At 41.7% G+C, this 25,687-nt stretch overlaps 1 protein-coding gene across 19 annotated transcripts in view; it reads left to right on the top strand.

The window, feature by feature from the left end:
* PTPRF (protein tyrosine phosphatase receptor type F) overlaps nt 1–25,687 on the top strand; it is a 378,262-nt gene that overhangs the window by 130,426 nt on the left and 222,149 nt on the right. For all 19 annotated transcript variants that reach the window (XM_033067370.1, XM_033067369.1, XM_033067389.2 and 16 more), the window contains exon 3: nt 755–916. In XM_033067370.1, the coding sequence (XP_032923261.1) occupies nt 832–916 (85 nt within the window). In that variant the 5' untranslated portion in view covers nt 755–831. The remainder of the gene's footprint in view (nt 1–754; nt 917–25,687) is intronic.

Genomic DNA, 25,687 nt, shown 5'->3' with positions numbered 1-25,687 from the left:
TCCTTTAAAATACTTGCCATTTTTGGGGTAGTTTTCAAGGCATTTTCTGTATTTCAGTATTCAAGCAGATGCCCAAGTTAAGGCAATTTACAAGATAATTTGCTTTGTTTTGGAGAGTGAATATCCAATCATGAATCCTTTTAGGTAGTCATTGCCTCCATTTGGGGATTTTGAAGCTGAGGTGTTTGCTTTGGGTAAAGCTTCTCTTTGCAGACACTTTCCTTAACAGCATTCTGCTGTGACTCTGGTAGCTCTGTAAGCTGACAGCTGATCCAAATCAGCTTCTGTTTCTTCTGCTTGAACCCGCTGAGACTTGTCTGGTGTACACCAGCCCAGCTGGATGGTCCAAGCTGTGCTGCACATGCAATTTGATTGCAAACCCTCCCTACATATGCAGTCAACCACGTCTGTCTAGGGCACATGGAAGGATTTGCAAGAGACTGTTTCTGTATGTAATGTGCAGCTTCAGAGCTATTTGTTGTGAACAACAGCAAGGAAAGGATGCATTAATGGGCCATAAACCAGACTGTACGTGAAGGTAAACTTGGAGACAGGTGCATTTATGCCTGCTGACCCTTGAAATCAGCTTATTGAATTCGGAGGCGTGTGTGGTGCTCTACTGCTCATGCAGGGAAGATAGGTAAATTTCTCTTTCAGAATATCTGTAATAATGTCTTCGTGTTACGGTTTGGTATACTGGCAGTTAATCTGTGTGTCGTAATAATTTTCCTTTTCTTCCTCTTTGGGTTTGCAGGAGTAAGTCTGTGTCTGTAATACTGGATGTACTGACCACTTGCCTCAGACTGAAGAGGACTTGCTCTACTTTGGAATATGGTGCCTAACTTCTGCATCCCAGTACTCACTGTGCCAGCAGCCATCCTCTGCTGCTTGATGCTGCCTTTAGCAGGAGCGGACAGTAAGTAACATTTGGTTTTGGAAAACTTGAATGCCTTGCAAAATTTATTTCCAGAAATACTAAACCTTCTTTCTTTGTACTGGAAACAGAGGGCTAAGAGAAAACTCCCCCCAGCCTTCTATTTCCCAATGCACGCATTGCAGATAAACAGGGTGTGTGTGAAGGGGCACAAGTAGAACTAAAAAGACTGACAAAATTTATTCAAGTGCAGAAAGAATTTCTGTAGTAGCTGCAAGATCAAAACCTGACAGTTTGATTTCTAACACGCACAGATGAGTAAAGAAAATTGGGGGCGGAGGAAGAAAGAAGTATTGGGGTCACAGTAATCCCTGTTAGTTTTTCCTTGTTCTTTTGCCAGCTCTCGTAATTTGTGTAGCACTGAGACATCTCTCCTGAGTCAGCAGGCAGTTGCTGTTGGAGAAGGCTGCTGGGGAAGAGGGTGCGAGTTCTTACCTTCTGGTGTAGCTCTCCTACACCTCTGTTTTGGCAGAATTGGAGTGCAGTGTTTTCTTGTGGTCATACTTTTAGCTGTTGGACCCTTGCTGTTATCCTGATGGTCCAATAGAGTTGTTGTGATTGGTTTTAATTCGCCCCATCCAGCCAAGGGGAAATATGTGCGCAGAATGCTGTGGACAGACAAGAGGAGAAAAACACGGCTAATGGTAGCCTACTAGAAACACTTGACAATAGGAATGCCTTATGGAAGGGTTATGCAGAGAGCAGGAAACCTTGTGGCTTTTTTTGCATAATTTTGGGGTGTGTATTTGTTAAGCAATTCCCAAGTATTTGTGCAGACCCCCCTCCCTTTTTTTTTTAAACCTGTACCCAGATTTTCAGTGTCCAAATGTCTGCACTTTCATCACAGGCTATGGCAGTTGTGAACACTTCTTGCCTCTGAAAGAACCCAGGGCTCCTGGGATGCTTGAGATGGAGCTGAGGTGACCATGATGCACTTCATGAGCTGCCAGCAGTCATCTCTCTTACTGCAGCTTTAGTCACCAGGCTTATAATCAGATGTAATTTTGAGGAAGCTGAAGGAGATCTTGATTCATGTTGGTAAGGAGCATGGCTGAATGTAGGAAGCAGACTGGGAGGTTCTGAATGTCCTTGAATGAAAGGAAGACCTAAATTTAGAGAAGCTGGAGAGAAGAGTGAAAGAGGGATGTGAAGAAACACAGAAATTCAATTTTTTTGTTGTCATTAGGGATGACTTGCAGCAGACTAATATGACTCTATGAGTCTGAGCTACCCAGTTAAACTGAGGGCAGCAGCTGTCTCCTTCCTCAGCTTACTTTGCAGTCTACTGGTGCTGTTGAAAGGTGCTTATTCAGATCATCTTGTCTGCACATTGTAGCCCTTTTTGGAATCTGGCATAGAGAATTAATTGTTTAGTGTCCCAAGGTGGATAAAAATGCCCTGAAATTTATTATCTTCATACTGGCTCCTGCAAAGGAGAGAAGCATCACTCACATCACACATGTGCCAAAGCTGGTGGAGCTTGAGATGTCCTAGGACAGTTCTTGGCCTGAGGATAATTTGTGGTAGAGGTGATTTGCTAATTTTGTGGAATACTTCCACATGCTTAAATTTAACAAAATTGACTCTGTTTCTGTGTGGTGTCTCCGATATGGAACATTTCTGTGTTGAGCAGCAAGTTTATCTGTATGTATGTCTTTTTCTCTGGTGCAGGCTGACTCTGAATTGCTTTTTCCTAATCTGGAAGGCAACTCTGGAGGGCACTGACCTTTTAACCACCACAGCCCCCATGGATTAATCAAGGGTTTCCTAGGATGGAACGTGTTGCTCTGTGTATTTTAGCAACTTACAGTTTTTCTATCATCTTACCCACTGAATCTTGCCACTGACCCTCAGAGGCTGGGTGTTGTGTCAAAGGACCTGTCTGCTATGTGCCTCTGCAGGGGTAAAATTTCAATCCCAAACCCTGCATTTTATGGGACCTGCCATCAGCGATGCAGACAAGTGATGGAGTGGTGAATCTGGCATTGGAGAGTCCTGATTCAGAACAGTAGTGAAGGGCAGGGGGAAGATATGACAATGTATGGACACTGGAACTTCGAGAAGAAGCTAGAGAGGGATGCTGTGAAAGGAGCACCCCATGTGCACATTCCTCTGTTTTTCCTCTGCTCCCATAGCATCCTGTTGACTTCAGTGAAAGAACCTTTATTTACACTGGTTATGGCTGTTCCCAAGAAATCACTGTGATTCTTCCTTTTCCCCATTGCAGTACTGCTTCAAGTCAGTGGAGGGATGGGCAGGCTCTGTATCTGCAAAGCATTCCTGCATTTCCCCCACTAAACACAACAGGGCAGTGGGAGCAGGGTTATCCCCGGATTTTCTCGAGTCAGTCCCCAAATTGCCTTTTATAGGAGCAGGAAAAGGATGGCTGGAGATGAGCTGGCACAGCTGGGTGCTCAGGGAGCACCCACGGCTGGGTCTTCCCTGCCTTCCCCCCTGCTGCTGCTGTAACACATCTCAGTGTCGCTGCTGTCGCTTCCCCACAATTAAGGCAGCTGGCAGAGAGCTGGATGTTAACACCTGAGATAAAGCAGATTTAGTGCACATTGCTGGCGGAATCAGCGCCGGTGCCTCCCCTGGAATCGAGTTCACTGTGCAGAATGTCGGTGGTGAGGAGATGAAGGGACATCCAAAGGTTAAACCGAGTGGCAGTGTCAGAAGAGGGGCTCTCTGGGTGCCCCCCTGGCAGCAACAGAGGAGTGGTGGTTTCCTGGCTGCTCTGGTGGGGTGCTGGGAGGAGAAGGTGAGTGGGAAGGGGCACATGCGCACCAACGGTGGATACACAAGTGCTAATTTGGCAGACAGCTATTTCAGATCCTACCCAGCTTTTACAGACTGCAATAAGAAATTATTAAATTTTCTCTGTGATCTGACTGTGTTTCTGTCAGGGTGACCCTAATTCCATTAGAGCAGCTCCGAGCTGATTCAGGATGGCTGTTTTACCCATTCCCTCTCAGCTTGCTTGTGTGGCTTTTTTATACACTCTCTGCTTCCCTGTCTGTCAGCTTTTGATTGTGCATGGGAAAAATGGCTTTGCAGATTTCAGTTAATGTTCAGTGCAATTGTCATCTCAAAGATGCCTTTTTTTTTGGCTTTTGAAAATGTGTCATTTATTCTAATAAAATAGAAACCAAAAAAAAAAAAACTCCTCTCAAAACAAAATGCAGAGAAAATGGGGAAAAAATCAATGCTGTCATGAGAAATCATCAGCAGTGTATTTTGTTGTTGTCTTGGTTTTTTAAAAATTATGCTTTGTTTTTGAAGCCCTGGGCACAGGTTCCATTAGCCAAAGGAAGAGACTAGGGGATCCATCCTAGGCCTTTTCTGACCACAGTATATTTTGGTTTGTCTTGCACAGAATTTCAAAGGGCTTAAGGAATAAAACCACTTCAAAAGTGACCTTGTAGAAGGAAAGAACTAAGGCAGAATTAGGCCAACTACCTGTGAATTGATACCTGGTAAACAAACAATTTGCACTTCTAGATTTCTAGAGGTAGAGCAAACTTGACTTTTATTTGAGAGCGTAGATGAAATGTGCCTCAGTGAGCTGGTGGTCAGGGCAGAGCTCGAGCTCCCACTGCCTTTGGCCAGAAGGGACCCCAAGTCTAAAGTGTCTCAAGGGTGCCCTGACCCTGAATTGATGAGTTACTTTGTATCTGAAAGATGTGCATCTTGTACATGGGGCTTTTTGCGGTTTTTTTTGTTTGTTTGTTTTTGTATTTTATTTGTTTGGGGTTTTGTTACGTGGGTTTTTTTGTTTGTTTGTTTGTTAGTTTGTTGGGGTTTTTTGTTTGGTTTTTTGGGGTTTTTTTTGTGGTTTGTTTGGGGGTTTTTTTAGGGTTTTTTGTGGGTTTTTTTTTCCAATCACTGTTTTTCGGAAAAGAATATAAAAGGTAGGATGCTGATGCTTGTGAAGGTTGGGAAAAGAAAGGGTATTAAGATGACTTTTCTAGATATGGTGACATCTCAGATTCTAAGAATAGTAAGATGGCCTTTCTAGCTTCAGGTGAGCTCTATTTTGCCAGGGATTTTGCATTGTACCTGAAGTGCTGTCCAGAGATTTTAGGTGGAAGAGCACTGGAGGGAACATTTGTTATGGCATTAGTTTCTCCTTGTCCCCTAACTCTGCTGTTTACCCTTACTGTTTTGTGCTCCCAAGACCAACTTGGCTTGTTTTGACTCCCTGATTCAGCTCTGCTCCTTTTGCTTCATAACCTGAATAATGCCTCAACAAGAGCTCAACCCCAAATACAGCTGCTCCAGACCATGCTGTGGGACAGACTTGCTGTTGTGCAAGCCTGGAAAATGGCCACTTTGCAGAGCTGGGCAGCAGGATCCCATTCCTAAAGCTGGACATGAGGCTTCTCCACTGCTGCCTTGCATCAGTTTTTGTTTCCAGGTTTCCTGTTTGCACGCCTGTCCCCAAACACTGCACCTAGTGATTATGTGTAATTGATGCGATTGGATCCAGGTATTGCAGCACAGATAAATACTAATTTTCTGCAATTCTACCTTGACTAGCTTGACATATTCCATCAGCAAAAAGAACACAGAAAATACTGTTTAGGAAAACCCCTGTACCTGAGGCATTGAGGTGACGTCATTAAGAGATGGGTTGAAATATTAACCACAGTTATTGTCTAGTGTTTATTTTTGGTGTCCTTACTCATCATACATAAAAATATATATGTATTTAGGTAGGAATGGATTCTTCTGTGTAAAATACCTAAATGCTGCCTGCTCCTAGCTAAATGTTGCAGACATGAAGGTAAAAGAGATACTGTGAGGACTAACACCATGTATAGAATAGACAACAGATCTTTTTCTGCATTTATAGCCCTTTTAGCTCCAGCATTTACAGAGGGCGTGAATTTGTTTGGATTGCTACCCACAACAAATCACAGCATGATACTTTGTCTTTTTTATGTATTGTTAAAGCCAACAGCATTCATCAGTCAATGTCACCTGACAGGTCAAAGGTCTGCTTAGCCCCAAATCCCTCATCCACTAGTGGTCAGTACCAAGACTTACGGAGGGTGTAAAAGCAGAATAAATATATAGTGATCTCTTCCTGTTGTCCTCTTGGAGCCCTTGGTGAGTGGTGACTCCTGAGCCCAGAGAGGTGCTGTAGTTACTGCAGCCAAGCTTACTCAGGGTTTTGCTCTCAGGCAGCTCTGAGCTTGTGGTCAGTGTGCAGGGACATCTGGGGGGCAGTGGTTTGCACAGGGACCAAGATGCAGGCTCTGGCTGTTGCCTCTACTGCATGGCTCGTTGTTTAAACCCCTCACTGCTGCTGTGCAGGGCTGGCCATCCCCACTTGCCGTTTGAACCATTTGGACTCGGCTGTGCAGCCAAAGTTCCTCTCCTGCCTTCCTTCACAAGGGACTTCTGTGATTAAGTATCCGTGTGAATTATCCAGCACAGTGACAAATGTTGAGGGGATGATACATTTATTACTTGTTCTTTGAGAGAGCATGTGTTTATTGGCTGGGTGATACAGAAAACCAATAGAACTACCTGCTTACAATTTTATCTTCGGTGTAGATTCATAGATTTTAAGGCCAGAAATCAGATCAGAGCAGTCTTTTACTCTGACCTGTGTAGCACAGGTTGTATAATTTCAGTAGTAATTTCTGTATCTACTTTTAACAGCTGTGGATGAGCTAGCACGTAGCTTTTGAGAGGCTGTCAAATCCTGGTTTGAAAACTAAATGATAGAGAATTTACTCGTCTCCTATATGATCTATAAAAATGGCAAGTAATCATTACTTCTCCAAATGTGTATTTATTTCAAACAACCTTTATGCATTTTTAGGGTTTAGACACTGGATATTAGAACATCTGTCATTGAGGCTGGAGATTCCTGCTATTTAATGCAATCTCCTGGAGAAGCAACTTGAAGTGGAGGAGTTAGAGAGCCTGAAAGTTTGTCCTTTCTGCTGTAGAAAAATAGACTCTTTTTCTGACCAGATAAAATTTTTATTGTTCTTCACTAATCCTCCAGATTTTTCAATATGTTTTTTAAAGTCAAGGGACCAGGACCAAGACAAATAACTGGCTGCATTTTCCAACAGTACAATGGCACTTTAGCTCTTTTAGCCACAGCATTCAGCTGGGAACATGGTCCTCCACTGTGACCTCTGAATTCCTTTCTGGACCTCTGATTCCCAGGATGCAAACTTCTATTTCATTAGTGTGACTTGACTTTTTGCTCATGAATATCAGCCCCTAGGCACATTAAAATGGGTTTTGCTGGATCCCAGCTCATTTAGTCATCTGAGTAATTCTTTAAAGGTAATTTTCCCTGTTTGTAGCTGACTACCAAAGTTTATCCTTTGTTTTCCGAATCTAATTGCAAGTTAGTTGCCTTCATTCACAGATGTTAATAAGTTGTGGCTATTTGCAGAGGCTGCTATGTGTATTTTAAGGAGGTATTTAAAATACCCTGTAGTAGTGATGGTAACATTCTTTGCAGATGGAAAGGAGTACCAGAAAACTGATAATATGGTTTGTCATGATGCTCCTAGCTATTACTAGTACTGATGTCAGAAAGGGAAAAAGTACAAGATTGCTGGAGCTTTCAGTATTTTAGCTGAGTAGTTGTAAAAAGCAATGATGTGGTAATAGGAAAATAGGAATGCTTTTTTTTGTTTCTTTGATTATCTTTTCATTATACTGGTGCTTCAGAATGATACTGTAATATAAGATGATCAAGCTCATTTTTGTGAACAACCAAGAGTATGAAATTTGTTTACTCAAAATGTTAGTTAATCTTTTTTGATGTTGAACATGCCTGGTTTAAAAAGGAGTGGGGAAAAAAAGCATCTGTTCATGGGTGCTTTTTCTCTGGTAAGTTGTGCATTTTTATGTATCAGGAGCTGAAAAGCAGTGGTGCACTCTTAATTGAATGCTCTGTTTAGTCCCTTGTGAGAATCAGTGCTTTGTTTGTGCCAGAGACAAATCTCATTTATTTTGTTGGTGTGAAAACACTGTAGGGTGCTTACTGCAACTTTTAAGTCATGGAAATGTCTTTTGCCTTGCACACTTTACTGACATACGATCACTGAATGAAATAAAAGCACTTTTTATGGTGGATGGTGGCTTTACATTTGTATATGAATTGTAGCCTGTAATGCTAGATCTTTGAATGTTAGCTTTGTCTTTCTCTCTTGCATCATAACATTAAACCTTCACAATAAGGGGCATTGACATGGTATTAAAAAGAAATAATTACAGAATATATTCCATTTAATGTAGTATAGGCTGGAATGCCTTTGCAGTCTTGCTGCGCTTTTCAGATGGCCCTTCACTGTTTATATTACTCATTGTTCCCCCCCAGTAATTAATAATAGATAAAAGATTTCCAGATTTTTTTTCCCAGAAAATTTGTATTTTGTAAGATTGGATTGAGACATACAGGTAGTACGCGGCCAAATCTTACAATAAATGGAAATGCCACCATTTTCCAACAAACATTGATTGTACCAAGGGTGGCTGTTCCAAGTTGGTGCCTTGAATAAAGTCAACATGTCAGGAAGAGGTTTGGAGTTTATTTGTCTTTATTACATGAGGTTATTCTCTGGAAGTAACCAAGGTCTCGTGGAAAGGACCATCATCAGTCCACTGTTAGCAGTGCAGATTTAAAAGGAATCACTCCAAATTCTTGCTTGCTTTTGCTACTTTCCTTGCAAATTGTTTCAAATTTTTTTACAAACTCTGTCTATGTATGATAACTTTGTTGGCTCACCTCAAAGATGAGTGATATAAGCCCTTGGCAGTTAATTGTCAGATGGGGAGAAGACAGTGACTGTTGAGCCTCCACTCTTTGTTATAAGGGTGCAGAACACCTACGAGTTTTCTTTGTGTTTATTTTTAGCCAAATCCACTTCAACTGTTGTGTTACTTCTGTTAAAGGTTGTTTTGAAAAGGAGTTTTAAAGAGACCAGGAAATGCTCAGCAGCTGTACACATGTAGGGATTTTGCCCTGAAAAACTCCACTTAAAATAACCATTTTGAGGCTCAGCGATAGCACAGCTGTGCCTGGCAGGTGGGGCTGTTCCTTTTCACCCACTTGTCAAAAGTTGGGAACTTGTGCAAGTGGGAGACAGAGTGTGTTGCAAAGCTCTCACTTTGGCATTGTTCTTTGTGATAGGGGCTTGCCTTGGTTTTCTAACTGGAAACTGAAATTCTGTCTTTTGGGATAAATGCAAGAGTTACCATGCATTGATTTCAGAAGGGATTTCAATCCCTGCATTTGGAGAAAAAAGACATTTTGGAAGTGAGGCAGCTATGGCGTGTTGTACTTGGAGAGTTTTATATTTAGAAGAGGAAAGATTCATTGAAAGAACAGAACAATGAATAGTGAGATTCTTCTTATATACCGGAAATGGTTAAAATACTGATCCGGTGATGACTATGTGTTTTAATCCTATTTAGGATCAAACAGAAGCTTTCAGTTTTTCCAGGACACAGGAAAAGCCTTGAAGAAGCTAACCTATCTCATAAGCAGATACTTTCATATTCCGATTTAAAGGTCTGGGATCCTGGTCCTGACACAGTGTTCTCAGTCTTGGCATGCTGAGTGCAGAGTTTAGTATGGCTCTCAGGAGGATGCTGAGGGTAGTCCAGACCTAGAAAAGCTCCCTTTACACTTGTTTGATGTAGCAGGTAATGGTCCTGGTTGTTGACTTGTTATTTATACTTGCTGTATATAACTTCTAATATCCTTTTTTATCCTCCATTACACACAGTTTATCAGGGGTTAACATGAAGTTCCTTAGATATAACCTGTTCTTTTCAGCTTTTTATGAGTTTGTTTCATGGCTGAAATGTGCCCTGCTTGGTCTTCAGGCAAAGTTCAAGTTGAGGGACTGTATTTTATGAGTTAGGTATTTGTTTTTGGTTCTTTCTACAAAAGTTGTCTTCAAAAGCTCTTAAAAACAAAGAGACTGGAAAAATACTTTTATGTACTTAAAGCTGACTGTGGTGATGTTTATAGATCTCTAATGTGAAATGTCTGTGAAAACATTTGACCACCAAAGCGCATCTAAAGTAATGTCCAGAGAGAACACAACCTGATTTGTGGAAGGAGTGACCCGTAGAAAAACAGGCTGCTGAATAATACAGAGGGAATTTCATGCTGCATCCCTATGTAAGGATGCTGTGTGAGCTCATGTGCAACTAAATTTGCCTGTGTATTCATTCTGTGCATGGAGCCAGAGCCGCTGTGGTCTCAGCCTTCCCAGGAGCCAGAGGTGCTCAGCAGAGGCGTCCTCCAGGTCCCAGCCTGGAACATGGGCAAAGAGAATTAATTCACACCGACACCATGTAGTTCCTCTCCTACTGCATTTGCCTATTTCTTGAGGCAGTTGTGGAAATAGAGAGTGTTTTTTGTGTTGAAGTTGCTCTGTGGTTGTACTGCTGGCCACAGGGGCTTGGTCTTGTCTTTCTTGGCAATGCCTGTCGAACCCTTATTCTGTCTTAGTAAATGCATGGAACATATTACCTATTTGACAGCCCAAGTTTCGTTGTTTTTTTTTCCTCAAATGCTAAAATACATCACCGTCTGTATAGTCATGTGCCCTATTTTAAGTGCAGAGTATGATTTGGGGATTTTTTACACATTAAGACAAAATCCCTGTATTGTTCAGTCAGTATCTATGCAGTGCTCAACATCTTTTCCATTAGACACTCAGCCTTCTATTGCAGATAAAGGTTTTTGGAGACAAATTTAGCTCTAAAAATCTGGCATTGTCTGTAATCTGTAGTGTTTTGTGTGAGAAGAACTTCCTGTGTAATTTTGTGGAATTTAAGAAACCTCACTTAACATATGAAGAGTTACATCATATATATACCATGTGGTGTTTTCCAAGTTTGTCAAATTGCAAAATTATTTTGTGTTACAGCAATTGCTGGATGGTATCAAACTTTAGGTCCATTTATACCAAAATTACCCCAACAATAAGCCTCCAATGACAGCCAACAAATGCTAGATGTTTTAAGGAGGTACAAAAAAGATCATCTCATACTCTTGCCTTTTCCTTCCATCCACATTAGTCCCATTTCCTATGTCAAATTAGAATTTGTTCTCAGAAACTAGACTTGTATTACTCCTTCTGTAGAGCTTTATTAATTGCAACAACTCTAAATATTGTTTTATTCACATGGGCAAAGGAATAATATCCAATGTACGTTTGTCAAGGTCAGATCAATCTAATTTCCTTTAATGATAGGCTAACAGGCTTTGTGAATGGAGAAGCAGTAGATGTCATTTATCTTTAGTAAAGCTTTCAGTGCTCCCTCATGAGACTTTTTCCTGTGAAACATCTGCTCATAGGGTGGGTATTTGGCAGTTTGGTAGCATTCAGCATTTGCAGTAATGATCTCTCTGATGGAATAGAGAACATGCTTATTAAATTTGCAGGCAACAACAAGCTGGGAAGAGAGGCAGGCATGTTGGAGGACACCATTAGAATTCAAAATGATCTTTACAAATTGGCAAAACTGTCTGAGAGGATGCATGTCAATAAGGAAAAATGTGGATAGATGTTTGAAAATAGGAGTAATCAGCTACATAAATACAGAATGAGAGACAACTGCCTAGACAGCTGGTATACAGAAAAGGTCTTGCAGTGCTAATGGATCATAAACCATGCAGGAGTCGACAAAGCAGTTCTTTTTGAGGGGGATAGACATCACAGTGACAGGCAAAAATGAGGAGTACCATCCTGAAGACACATTTGATAGTCTTTCTGCTCTACTCATATGCGTAAGGCCTCTGGTGAGACATCTCATCTTGAGTATCCCATGACCAGAATGGAAGAATTAACTGGGTGAAACCAGTCCTTCTCATCCACTGCTAGGAGAAGAAATAATGTGCTTGAACTGCACTTGGGAAGTTCAGGTCAGGCACTAAGCAACGCTCAGAGACATGCAGGATTGTTGAGTGTGGAATTGAATTTTCAGAGGAATTTTTGGAATTTTGTATGCAAACAAAGTGTTCCCTCAGATATGTTCTGAATAGGCAGTGTGATTTTTTTTTTTTTTAAATGAATGTTTCTTTATCTTCCTTTATGAACCAGGAAAGGTACAGTCTCATAGCCTGTCTTATCTGGGTCACCTAATAACTCTTACATTTTTATCCTATCCTTTTTTATTCTCCTCTCAAGTGACCATCTCTGTCTTTCCTCTGACTACATAGCTTTGTGTGAAAGTGTTCTCCAGGCCCTTAGTCCTCTTCAGTGCCATTTTCTGACTTTGTAGCTCTGCTCTAAAGACGCTGAGTGAAAACAGGGGAAAATATGAGACTTGCAAATATCCACTAGTTTTCTCATAAACCCCCTAGATTGACTCTTTTTGCCTGTGTCTGTGCATGACTAAAGGTCAGCTGCCTGTTCCAGTGTGTGGTTCATCTTCTGAAGTCATACAGTTAACTCAGCTCTGCAAATTGTAGCAGGTAATTCTGTGTTTGTTTTTTTCTCTCAGTACATGTTATGTATTTATCTGTAGGTAACTGACTGCCTGGAGACTTTACCATGCTACACATCTGTTCATTGGCCAGTGTCTGAGCTTTGATGGTCCAGGGGCTTTGCTCGCCAAGGCAGGGCTCTGGTGTGTATCTGGTGGTTGCTGCCGTGGTGTGCAAGAGCCCATCTCTCTGACAGCACCAAACATCTGTGCTGTTCTGCATGGCTGTCAGGTATTCCTGAGAAAGGCAGTGTGGTTGTGCCAGCCCCTCTCACACAGCACCCAGAGCAGGTTGGAGGGTCTGCATGTGGACCACCCCAGGCAAACAATGCTGCTTTGCTGCCCAGAGCAGCACCGACCAACAGCTCTTGGGGAGGTTTGAAACACCTTCTGGCAGCACAAAATGCTTTGAGAAACAGTTACAAAGGATGCTGTAGGTGTTGCGAGACCTTCTGATTAAAATATGTTTAAATGCTTATTTATGTGTATGAAAGGGAAAATGTATTAAAAACGTGTATTTGTATAGACTGCTTTTAATGTTAATGGTAGGGGAAGGGAAGATGGGTAAGGTTTTTTGCTTTCTCCCTCCAGTAGTCATTCTTGCTATGAATAGCTATACATCAACTCATGAATTTCTGTCTGAGTGAGGTCCCAGGGCTGTATGAGATGGGAGTATCTCATTCTTCATGTTAAAAGATTATGGTTAATTTATTGCATGTTTGTTGTGGATAAGAAAAAGCTATTTACCCACCTCGACTTTTCCTTTCCTGGGTTTCATAAAAGAGCTGTGTACTTCTTGCTGAAGAAGTACAGATCAGAAGAGATTTGTCTTTTTAATGAATTGATTTAAATCAAATGCAGGCCATTACATGAGTTCCTGATTTCTGGAAACTCTAGCCATTATACTGGGTGTTTCTTTGCCATCAGACTTTGACTTGAAACTGCAATTATTTTTCACAAGATGAAGAATGAAGTCTGTTGCCTGTTATGAATAATAGAGTATGGTAATATCACAGCTATATATGCAAACTCTGCAGACTGGCAGCACAGCTGCTAAACGTTAGGTTTTTAAAATATGTGCAATCTGTTGTCAACAGAATTAAAACCAGGAACATTACATGGTTTGTTTTGTAGAGAAATTTAGTGATGAATTGTTCTACATTTTGACCTTTAAAAATTTGAGTCTCTGCACCTTCTAGTGAATTGTGGAGGTTCTCAAATTAAGATATGTGGAATTCTGATGGCCACCCTGACATTTCCTGGGCCTGGCTGGATACCTGGTCTTGATTAGTTTTCTAGTGTACCTGCACTGCCAGGCTGGAGAGGCTCATACATTGCACAGCTGTGCTTGAAGTGATTGCACTGTAAACCTCATCCAATTAAAAGGTGAATCCTGTTCTGGTAGTGGAAAGTTGTTTTACTGTTCCTCTCCCCTGATATGGATGTGAGTGGAAGTGTTGAAGGGAAGTGTTATCGCTGTTGCTTTTGTAGCTTGTTGTTATCTTCTATCTTCATATACAAAAAAGTGAGAAATGCAGCCTGCCCAGCTGTCTGAGAGCGAGTGTGACTCGACAAGATAAACCTTCACTGGCTGTAATGGGCCTGACTACAGATGATCATTCAGCTCTTCATTACCATCTGGTAGTGCCCTGGTTTGAACCACAAGCAGCAGGAGAAATAAGGTGGAAATACAGCAAAGAACAGCAGTCCATCCTTCTGGTGCTGAGAAGGGAGTAATGCACACTCAGGACATGTTCTGCTCTCCTCTCCTGACTATGGAGTGGAAGAGTAAGAGGGAACAACCTAGGAATGTGAGAAAGGAATAAATGTGAAGACTATAGAACATTTAGGTTTGCTGTCCCTTATCAAAATAGTCTTTCAAGTCCTGCTGCTTGAGTAAAGATGCAGACAGGCACTCCCAGAATGCCAGTTCCAGGGTGAGGGAACTTGACACTACTGAGCAACTCCTTGAGTGTTGTGGTGCTCCATTCCTTTCACCTGCAGAAAGAAATGCCAACATTAGCAGATCTCTGATTGTGTCTGTGCTGGCAGAGGGTCCCAGAACTGATTTATAGCTCTTGTTCAGCTTTCAGCGAGCAGCAAATGCATTGCTTAATTATTCATGGCAGATGTATTATTGCAGGAAATTAAGACATCGAGGAAACAAGTAAAAACTATTACTGAATAGAGCTATAAACAAGGTAAGGTGGAAGGGAATGCAGTAGAAAAGCTCTCAGATGCTAAAAACCCCTCATTCTCAGAAACATTTCCCCCCTTCCAAAAATAATTGTCTAAATTCCCAGATATGCAAGTGATCGTTCATAGTACATAATTAAATATTCTATTAGCTAACAAGTTGGGTTTAATTTGCTACATTTGTCATCTGAATGATCACATTTGTGAATGTGTGGAACCTTCTGTTGCTTCTTTCAGCATATCTGCTTATGTAATGACACAATTCTCTTTATGTCTTTGACTTCCCTGAAAAGATTTGACGTTTTACTTGTGCCGGAAAATTTAGGTCAACCTTTGGCTTTCTGTACCAAAGGAAGAGGTTTTGGGTTTGTGTTTGTGTCCTGGATGTACTGCTGTGCCTGGAGTCATGGTGTGCAGTGCTGTTGCAGAGAGAGCGACCCAATACCCCTCTGCTGGCACTGGATTTCCAGTGTTTGAAACCCCTCTGCAGGCAGACACACATGCACCCAGCTCTCTTTCAGGTGCTGCTGTAGCTTTAATCATAGATCTGTTTGTGTATGTTGGTGGTCTGTGCCATGAACCTGCTCTCTGACCTGTGTTGAATGCCCCACACTCACACAGAGGCCAGAGCTGTTGGCTTTGAGAAGCACCAGCACTTTCTTGGTGGCGTAGGAGGAGCCTGGCATTTGGTTGCTCTCTGTATGCCTAGAGGGAGTTTCTTATTATTGCTGCTCCAAGTTCCCATTAGCTTTAAACCTTGCACATTTCGTGAAAATTTTTCAAAGGTGTAGTCAGTAACTGACCAAACTTCATTGAGAAGGAAGTGCTTTAAAGACAACCTTTTCAACTTCTCTCAAGAATAGAATTATTAGCTTTATAATAAAAGTTATGGGGAGCATCTCTTAAATTTTTGTGTAACCTCAGGCTTCCGAGAGTTTCCATTATATTACTGTTAATAAGCTCATTATTTTGGTACATATGTAGTAATTTTGGAACCCTTTACTTTATAATTTCAGTTATGTAGTTCAAAATAGAATGATATTAGAAGTCCTATTATAGAGAATTCAGAGCAATTTTAAGGTGAGCAAATGAAATTTACTGATAAAATAGCCTTGTGTAGCTTGTTCCTGTGATGGAAGGTGTTCTAGTCCATTTGCAAACTTTGGCTATTTGGTTATTGTAGATACAGGTGATGGAAGGAAAATACTCTGTAACTTTTCCTCTAAGGTTAATTTTCCTGACTCTTGAAAGCATGGTTTATGTGCAGCACATATGTGAATATCACATTTCATACAAATTGGGCAAAAAAGAGATCTTGCAGGAATCACACTAAACCACCAACAGTGAGGAACACGCTCCTAATTGTGTTTTGTGAACACTTGCTGTTCTGTACACGTGCATCTCAGGATCACCTAAAAAGAGCTTTGCTTCCAGACCTAATCAATTGGTTCTCGAGCCGTTTAGCTTTTTAATTACTCTTGTCAAAGTGAAAATTATGTGAAAGGACTTGACTGTGCAATTAGCTGCTGAACATTTTCTGCAGCAATAGTGAGAAAACAATACCAAGTCCCAGAATAGCAGTAGATACAACCATAGGAACAAATCTGCTTCAGCAGAGAAAGAGATATTCTAGTAACTAATCTGAATGAAAGATAATTTATTTTTTAAATATGCATATATTCACAGATGTGAGCAGAAAAGGCTGTTTGTGTGAGAAAAGCCTGTCCCCAGCAGAATGCTGGGTTATTTATCACTTGCTGATTTCCCTCTGATTTGAGGGCCCTGCTCTTCATAGGAAGAGGCTGCAGCTCTGTCCTTGGTCATGACTGAGCATGTTGGAAGAAGTGCCAGCTCTTTGACCTCCAGACTGCTGGGGGCTAAATTTTGGAAAGAAAAGGATTCACCTTTCCTGTGCTACAACCATGGGAGAGTGCAGAGTGTGTTTCTTCTGTGGACAGCAAGAGCCTGTTTAGTGTTCATTCGGTGTTCTATAGATCATTGCTCAGACAAATTACATCTCCCAACAGCTTCACACTAAACTAATCTGGGCATTCAAAAAATAAATAAATGAGGCAGTGTCTATAAAGGGCTTCCATCTAGAGAAGGGGAGCAGTTGGAGCCTGATGAATGAATCCCATTTGAACACACTGGCTGTGTGCTCACTGCTCCCCTGTGCCGAGCTCTGTCACCCAGGACAACCCTTGGAGCACGCTGTGCATTGCTGGCAGCTCTGCCTGGCACCACGGGCCACCATGGTGAGGATGGGACTTGGAGCACCTTGGCTGCTTCATGGCCCCAGTGCAGAAACCAGAGCTTGCCCAGGATATCCCTGCTGGTGCATCCCAGGAGCTGCATGATGCTCTCCTGTCTCTGCCATGCCCAGGACCAAAGTGCAGAGGCGGATTTTCAGGAAATATCATTTGGGAAAGGATCCATTCAGTGCTGTGCCCCTCAGAAGTGTAACTCATTGGCCTTCACTGAGCTAAAACAGTGTTTTTACAAGCGAGATGGAAAGCACAGGTTCGATTTACTGGCTGCTAAATTGCTGATCTGATGGAAGGGAGCTGAGTCACTGCGTGCTGACTGAGCCCCCTCTCCTTCCCTGAGCAACGCACTGAGGGCAGCTGAGCAATCCTGGTACTTGTCCTCCTGTGTTTGGAAATGCTTAATAGATTTGGAGGCTCAGAATTTTAATACAGTTCTTTTCTGTCCTGATAAAGGTCTTTGAAATCACTTGAATGCTTTAGTAAGCATACATACAAGAATTTAGGTTATTTGTATCAGCACACCTGATGGTTTCTGATCTTCATTAGGCTGTGTACCAGAAGGTCAGTGTGCATGCACACCCACATGCCTAAAATAATTTATTCTGCTGCCTTTTAGCACCTGCTTCAGGTGGAGGTGTTATTAGAAAAGGAAATTGTATCTTTTGAATAGTAAATAACAAAATTTCTCTCGACACAATGTTTTTTACAAGGATTCAAGTTCCTGGACCATACATAGGAGGGACTTTTTGTTTTCCCAGGAGGTGGTGAGGGCAGAAGCAGCAGTAGCAAGACATCCATTCTTTGTGGAGGTTTGAAAGCAGGTGAAAGGGCTCAGAAACCAGAGGGATGCTTTCATTGGGTCTGAAATAGCACATCAACATCTAGTTTTGGGTTATAGCTTCAGGCAGCAAAATATGAGTATAGAAAGTTATTTTTAATTGTATAGAATGCATTGTCTGGGTATGTGTGTAAGCTGGCTGCAGTGGAATCAAGGAAGCCAACACATTTTAAGCTTAATTGTATTTTTGAACAATCTGAGAACAATAAGTGTGCGAAAACAGCTCCTTTTTGTATGTAATGCCTATTTAATTCAGTGCTTGAGACAGAAGGGCTTTGGCAGTAAGTGGTCTGTGTGCAGGGAAGGACACAGGTGCTCTAAATTGCCAGTTTTTCTAGCTGAAGGAGCTAGAAGGAGTGTACTGGGACTTTGGGAGAGAAAAGTCTCATAGTTAAAGCAGTTTTTGATGTCTCAGAGGTTTGAATTTCAGAAGGCATGGTCTTGCCTGTAATTGTGAAAGGGCAGTAATTTTTTTTTTAAAGTAGCAAAATGTAACCTAAATGCAGAAGATAGTGCTATTCCTCTTACACCATGAAAGCATTTACTAGCAGGACAAAACTACATTAGTTTTTGGATTACAAAGAGTTCCAGATTGTCTCCAGTGCTTGCCATTGTATGAATGTTAGTGCTGAGGTGTGTATTGCAAGTCCCTTGGAAGAATAGTGAAGGGCTGCATTCTGTCCTGAGACCTGATTAAAATTATGGCAAGTTTGAGACTAGGCTATAAGCATCAAGTTTTTAAGATGCAAAAACAGTGAGCAGGAGGGGAAAACTGCATTTGCTTGGGGAAACTTGAATACCTTTTCTCAACATGTTTGCAGATGGATCACCTTATAGTATGTGAGGAAGATTTGTATTTTGGAGCCCTAAGAAGTGCTTGAGAGTGTTTCACTTTCCTCCTCCCCCTTTGCTTCTTGTCATTTAATATTTTTGAAGTTCTTTGGGTAGTTACATTTTCCTCTCTGTAATAATTATCAAATTATAAATTATTTTTATAAGCAAACCCTCTTGACTGTGGATAAGCAATCTTCACAAATTATTTGGTGGGATACTTAATTTGAAGTTTCTTCATTGCTTATGACAAGATGTTTCTGCTTCTGTCACAGTTGATGATTCATAGCTCAAGTGAAGTGCTTAGCACTTCAGAAAAGTTGTAACACAGGCAGTCCTACTCAAAGTCTCTCCATTTAAAAAAAGAAAGAAAAAAAGGAAAAGAGAGCTGTGGTGGACTGTGCTAAAATGGTGTATGAGGCTGGCTCCAAAACATGGAGAGGGAGGCAGGAGCCATTCACTGATACTGAGTGAGAGGAGAAGCTGAGGTAACACAGGCTCTTAAATGCTTTATTTTCTCCTAAGCACATGTGTGAGCAGTCAGGGGAGTTTGTGCGTCTGCTAATGTTTGTACATACGTGGGTGGAGGATGCTCCCTGCAATCCCATATAATTTAGGGTGTTCTGCTTGACCAGCTGGGCTCATAGCCCTGGATTGCATGTTCTTGCTTCAACCATGGGGGTTCTGGGTAGTGCAAGGTGGGGTGTTGAAGTGCTGGCACCATTTGGTCATGGCTGATGCTGTGCTCGGTCTGTGTGGCTGTGTTGGAGCAAAAAGGAACCCCTATTAAAATTTCACAGAGACAAACTTCAGACCTTTTAGGGGCTGGAGGAGGAGGCAACTGGCTGCTGAAATTCCTGCTGTTTCGCCATTACTGATGTTTCTCTTGGGAGAAACTTCAGTGAGGAAGTCTGACAGATGGCAACAAAGGGAAAGGTACAAACAAGGCACTCCTGCAATATAAACGTTCGGCTTTAACTGTTTCACTGAAGTGTTTAAAATACATGGAAGAATTTGGGCAGAGCTACACAGGCATGTTACAGCAGTTAGGTGAAATTTCAGGAAAAAAGCAGCGACAGTTGTTTTTTCCCCAGCCAAGCTGGATTCCAAGGATGCCACTGAGAGCAGCTGCACGAACTGAATATTGATGGGCAGCTGGTGCAGGTCCTGCACCCCCACCAGCTTCCTTCATCTTGCAGGAAAACTCTCCTGATCTTATTTCAGCCATGACATTATAGGAGTGCATTTGCAGCTGTACAAGTTCAGTGAAAAACAAAATCAAGAATGAACCAGAAGAGTTTAGAGGAGCAAGGTGGAATCTGGCTGATTGGGGCAGGTGGTGTTCAGGGGCTCTGTACTGTCAACCAGTTGGGATTAGGACAAATTCATTCATTTCAAATGATTATTCCAGGTTTTGGTAGGGTTTTAGCTCTTTGACTACTCTTCTTCTCATGGAGGATGGAAGAGACTGGGTAATTGAAGGGTTTGTTGTTGGAACTGGATAAGGTAAATATAAGTGGAGGAAATTTTAGATAAATTGAGGTGCTCATAATGTGGACTGTTTATAGGCTTCTGTCTTTTAAATTGAAAGCATTATTGTAGCTGTTGTGTGTTTGGAAGCACTTAAACTTTGAGTGGACCATAAAAATGCGTGCAGATGTTCTTCCTTCTTGACTCTGAGCATTCAGGATATTCAAACCACTGCAGTGGCTTTCTTCAGAAACTGTTTTATGGGGATCTCCACAGTATTTTAAAACCGAAACAAGACTGTCATGCCGTTGTTTAACCTTCACTAGGGACATGGTGTAAAAAAACCACTCCAGTGTGTGTTTCTGTATGTATAAATTGCACCATTTGTACTATAAAGAGAAAGCCTTTTTAGTGAAAAGCAAAAGTTGGTGAAGTGGAAAGGTGAGCTGCTGTCCCTCCACATCACTGCCAGATCTCTGAGTGCTGGGTTTCTTACCCTGGCTTTGTGCTGCTGCTGTGGAAGGTGTGACTTTGAGCTGAACTTACACTGGTTTTGACTGGGGGTTTTTGTTCGGAAGTCAGTGAGGTACTATTGAACATGAACTCAGTTTAGACCCTCCTAGGACCTTCTTTACTGCCTGTTGCACATTTGTCTGAAATGCTGACAGAGAAACTAGCTCTATTTTTTAATATTAAAGAACAATAACAGCTTATTTAACGCTGAGTAAGAAAGAGGCTTTAGCAGCAAAGTACTTCAGTGAAATAACGAAGATATTTCTGAGAGCTGCTCTACATCAAAGGTTTATGAAGCAGGATTTCTCTGCCACAGTGTGACCTCTGCAGTGCTTCAAAGTGCTGGTTCTTTGCGCATCAGCCAGCTCCATGTTTTTACTTTGACTAGTGGTGTTCCTGCTTAAACCACAGAAAAGGACTTTTATCTAAGCACTTTCTGGGAAAACTTTTCTTTACGCCTCTGGACTTTGAGAATCAAATGCCACAAATGTTTTTTCAGTTGCCATATGAGCGTACTTGGCACAGATAGAAGGAACTTGAATACAAGGGAGCTTCTTAGGGAAGAAATGAGTTTTTTCTGGTGATTTCTGTGAAAATGAATGCATGTCCTTTCAGTGATATTAATTTTTGCTCTTTTGGAGTTGTAACATGTGAACTTGAGTAGTTTTGATGTATTGCTGACGTTTTAGCACTCTTACTCATCAAGAAGCTCTGTCTCATTTGAGCATGTGAGCTTTATTTCTGCACATTGTGTCGTGAAAAGTGAGAGTAATTTATTGTCTCTATAAATGGGATGTGAGATGTAGATGAAGGTTCTCTTGAAACCCATACCAGCCAACCCTTTATCAGTTGATGCTGACCAATATCAGCCGTTTTCCCTACAGAAAATGAAAATGTTCCATCATTAGGCTGGGGCCTAATTGGGTTTTCTTCATATTGTTCCCTCATCTTCCTATTTCCATCGTGTGTTACTTTGCACTGAAGACCTCTTGTGAGCCATGTAACTTGGGTTTTAACACAACCTGCAAACCTGTTTGTTTCCTGTGGATTTTTACACGCTGATAGCTTTGCAAAAAACCTGGTTCAACCCATCAGTCTCAGAAGCTGCTCTGTTTTGGCTGGGTTTCCCCTTGCAGAGGACAGCATGGTGGGGTACCCTTCTCCACGTATCCTTGGGAACTTCTTCCCTCATTCACCTTTCCCAGGCAGGGCTTAGGGTGCATGACAACTCCTTGTATCAAACACAGATAAACCCATTGGTAGCTCATCTGTTCTCTTCCTTGAAGAAAGTAAATGAAAACCAGGACTGTCAGTTGAAGTGATCTGTGTTTGTACAGACCCCTTTTCTTCTCGGAAAAGCCCCAAAGAACCTCTGGAAGCAGATGTAGCTTAGGTGACACGGCTCCATCTGGATGTGCAGACGGCTTTGGATTCTGCTTCCCACTCTGCTTTTGGCTTGCTGGGAAGAGGAAGGACTTGGCAAGGATGCTCAGAGTGGCACAGACTTCATTTGTCCTTCCAGACATGGGAATTAAAATGCCTCAGCATTTATGGAGGAAGGTTGTTAACAAGGCTAGTTACAGTTAGTCTTCTTATTTTTAGGTATGTTTTTAGCTATTGCTGATGAATTTAAGAAACAGATGAGTAATTTTTGCTCTAATTAAGGGTAATCTTGTGATTTGAAATATGTTATTTTTTGCATGTTTTTTTTCCGCTTTAAAAGCTGATATGGAGAAAAAGCAGCTCAATAGGCCATTTAATGAAGGGTAAAAATTACCAGGTCATGCATTTTCTCTTTGTATTGTTTGACCATAACATAATATATATTCTGTCATTATTCCCACCCCATCCATTAGCCATCACAGTTCAGAAATAAACAAATTACCTGCTTCCTTCTCCATTAAATGCAATTTTATAAACTGCATTATAACAAAGCTAACTGGGCTATAAGTAGAGGAAAAAACTCCTTAGTTTTCAATGTAAATGACATAAATTTGGTGCAGAGAGGATGTGTGGGAAGGTATTGTTGCTGTAAGGATAGTAGATGAATAAAATTGAAAAAAATTAAAGAGCTGTTTTGAAATTCAGTAGTTGCAATCAAGAAGTAAATTTTTGAGGGGGGAAATGGCAATGCTTCCGATCCTAGAAGTGCATACTGAAAAACAGGAGTCAAAAAATCACAGTTTGCAGCTACATTATACAAAATATATGGGGAAACTTTTTCATGGTGAGAGTAGTTCTCAGTTGGAACAAGGAACAAGAGAGGCTTGGGAATCTTCATTTGTGGAGATATTCAAAGCTTACCAGGACAAGGTCCTGAGATACCTTTTTTAAACTTTAAACACTGCTTTAAAGTTAGCATTTCTCTGAGCATGAGGTTAGAGTAGCTGACCTGCATATGTCCCTTCCAACTTAAATTATTCACTGCTTTGTGCAAGAGACTTAGACAGTTCATTTAAGAAATTTGGGACACAACTTCGTTGTGAAGGCTGTGAGCTTCTGAATGGATCTACTCAGAGCGCATTGCAGTGGGGTGAGGGGGGATGTATTTCCATGATACCTTTTTTACAGCTTCAGGGGACACTTGTGTGAAAAGAGCAGGTGAGTTGGAAATGTTGAAATAAAGCTTTCTATCTATGAAAGTAGTACTGAATAGAATGACCTTAAAATTTACCTTGGTTCAGATGTTGTCTTCCTTTTTGGCTGGGGAGTGGGGGAGATACTTCTCTTCTTTCTCAGCTTTTTGACTGCATTTCTGTTTTTTGGGGATGGTGAAAGCTAGGGCATAACATTATTCAGTACAGCATGGGGTGTGCTGTAAATGAGTTTGGATCTCTCCTTTCTGGGTTTTGCATTATTTATAGATCAGCCTCTGCATAATTGCATTTGAATACTAGCAACTAGTCATGTTTGCTATAAAAATAGAAAATGCATATTTTAGACAATTTCTTTAGAAGTGTTTTATCTTTTTTCTTTGGGTGTCCCTGTCATTCTGAACTTAGCTAGACCCCAACTCCTCCTCAGTCTGCATTGAAGTGATAGCTGCTTTCCAGAGTCAGCCTCCAGCATTGTCATGATACCCGTGTCCCTGAGCTGGCCCCAAAAGTGTTGGTTCTTGTCCCACATCCCAAAACCAATGTGAAATACTGTGTCCTAGTTCCCTCTTGGGCATCCTTGTCTTTGGTGATCTGGTGCTTTCTCCGGGCTGCTGGTGCCAGGTTTTGTGGCAATACCACAGAGCTGACTGACACTGCTTCCAGTGGAGGGGGAGTCATCTGGCCCCAGTATTTCTGCTCTCATTTGAGTCACCCTGAAATATAGATTTTCCTCTTTCATGCTGATCTGATTATCTCAGCATAGATGAATGTGTGTAAAAATTCAGTCCTGGAGAATCCTGGAGCAAATTTGGTGAAAAGGGTGATCTGATGTGATAACCAACAGTTCAAGTGAGAGCTCTAGGGAAGGTTGAGGTTACTGTGGAATGTCTGCTGATTAGGAAGGGAGGGAAGTGCTTTGCCACAGAGTACCTGAAAAGCTTCAGACTTGTTTCTGTATATCCATAATGCCTGTTTTTGTGACAGAATACTTCAGAGTGCTTGTGCTTCCGTGGCGCTGAGTCGTTGTGCCACTGGTGTCCTCCTGACTGATCAGTTTTGTTTCTGTAATTGGCAGGCAGTGATGAATGCAGTCCTTGAGCAAGTTGCTCTTGGTTTTCCTGTGTTTAAAAACGTCAAGTGGACATATTAAATAATGCTCTTGCTTTCCCTTCGGTTGGGAAAGTAGCAGCCAGTGTATGGCAAGTAAGTTGGGTGGCTTTTGGTCTTTCAGCAGCCTATTTCCTGTAAGGAAGGCATGAGAGTTTCTTTGATAATTCTCTGCTATTATTGTATTTATATAAAAATATAGGATTCATTTTTAAATTCCCTCTCCCCACCCCCAGCCCAAGTCCCTAGCTCTGTGTTGGGAAGGGGCTGGCTGCTGAAGCTGTCACCATCAGCCTAAAGCTCAGGTGTTTGCAGTGATTAAATGTGGGACCTGATTATCATTTCAGGGGCAGAAGACAATCAACATTACACCTAATTACAAATGTGCTTGTTTAATCTCTTAATGTTTCTTGTTTGACCTGTGTCATGCCTGATCCTTCGAACCCATGTAAATGGTGTTGAGGATTGCTGCCTCCTGCTCACTGTGCCTTGCTGCCCGAGTGTCTTGGCTGTGCGAATCCGAGTCAGTCCTCTCTTTTTCAGATTGAGGTTAAATCCATTTAAGGTAAACAGATTAACACATTTTCCCATGTCCAACGTGAGAGCAGCGAGTCTGTCATTTCCCTAAAAGCATTACATGCGACAGGTCCCAGATGCTGAGCTTTTCTGGGCAGCTGTGTTATTTGCTTGACTGGATGGGTTTTACAGCTGGTGTCCGGCTGTTCTTTGTTATGTTTATCTGCAGTCTCTGGGGCTAATCAGATTAGCAGATAGCATAATCTTGCTAAATATCTGATTCCCTTCTGAGCCCCTGGGTGTCAGCTTTTCTGGTCCTTGTGGTTTCTGTGGGGGGCTGGTGGAGGTCGCTCGGAGGCAGCAGCTGTGTCTCACTGCTCCTGCACTTGAGTCCAGGGTGGGCTTGTTCTGGCAATTTCTGTTACAGCTTTGTGCACTCAGTGTGTATGTGAAGATAAAGTCAGCTGAAAGGAATTAGCTTGACTGATAAGCCTGAGGATCTGTCCTTGGTCCATGTTTTTAAGTTTTTTACTTCAGGTTCTTTGACACCAGTTCCTGTTGCTCACTCGTGAGACAGAGGCTCTTGGGTTTCCAGGAGCACTGCAGGTGGCTTGGGCTGTTTGGAAATGGCAGTTGGACTCCATTGGACTCTCCCTGACTTCTCCAACCTGGAGGGCCCTGGTGTGGGCTGCCAGCAATACTGGACATGGCTATAAAGATGTTGCAGAGAGTAGGACTGGGACAAGTCTGCTGGTGGGTTGTGATGGAGCTCAGTTTTAAAGCATTTTTGATGGGAAGAAGGAAATGAGTGGGGATGAGAGATAAAAGAAATATAAAATCTACTTGACAACTGACTGCATTTGGAGAAATTTGAGGTGTTGGCATGTTTGACTCGTCTTCAACATGCCATGTACTGAAACTGAGTACAGCACTT

Source organism: Catharus ustulatus, chromosome 9 (genome assembly GCF_009819885.2).
Source record: "Catharus ustulatus isolate bCatUst1 chromosome 9, bCatUst1.pri.v2, whole genome shotgun sequence".
NCBI classification, from domain to species: Eukaryota; Metazoa; Chordata; class Aves; order Passeriformes; family Turdidae; genus Catharus; species Catharus ustulatus.
Note: the sequence above shows the minus strand (reverse complement) of the source record. Positions and strands in the feature narration are given on the sequence as shown.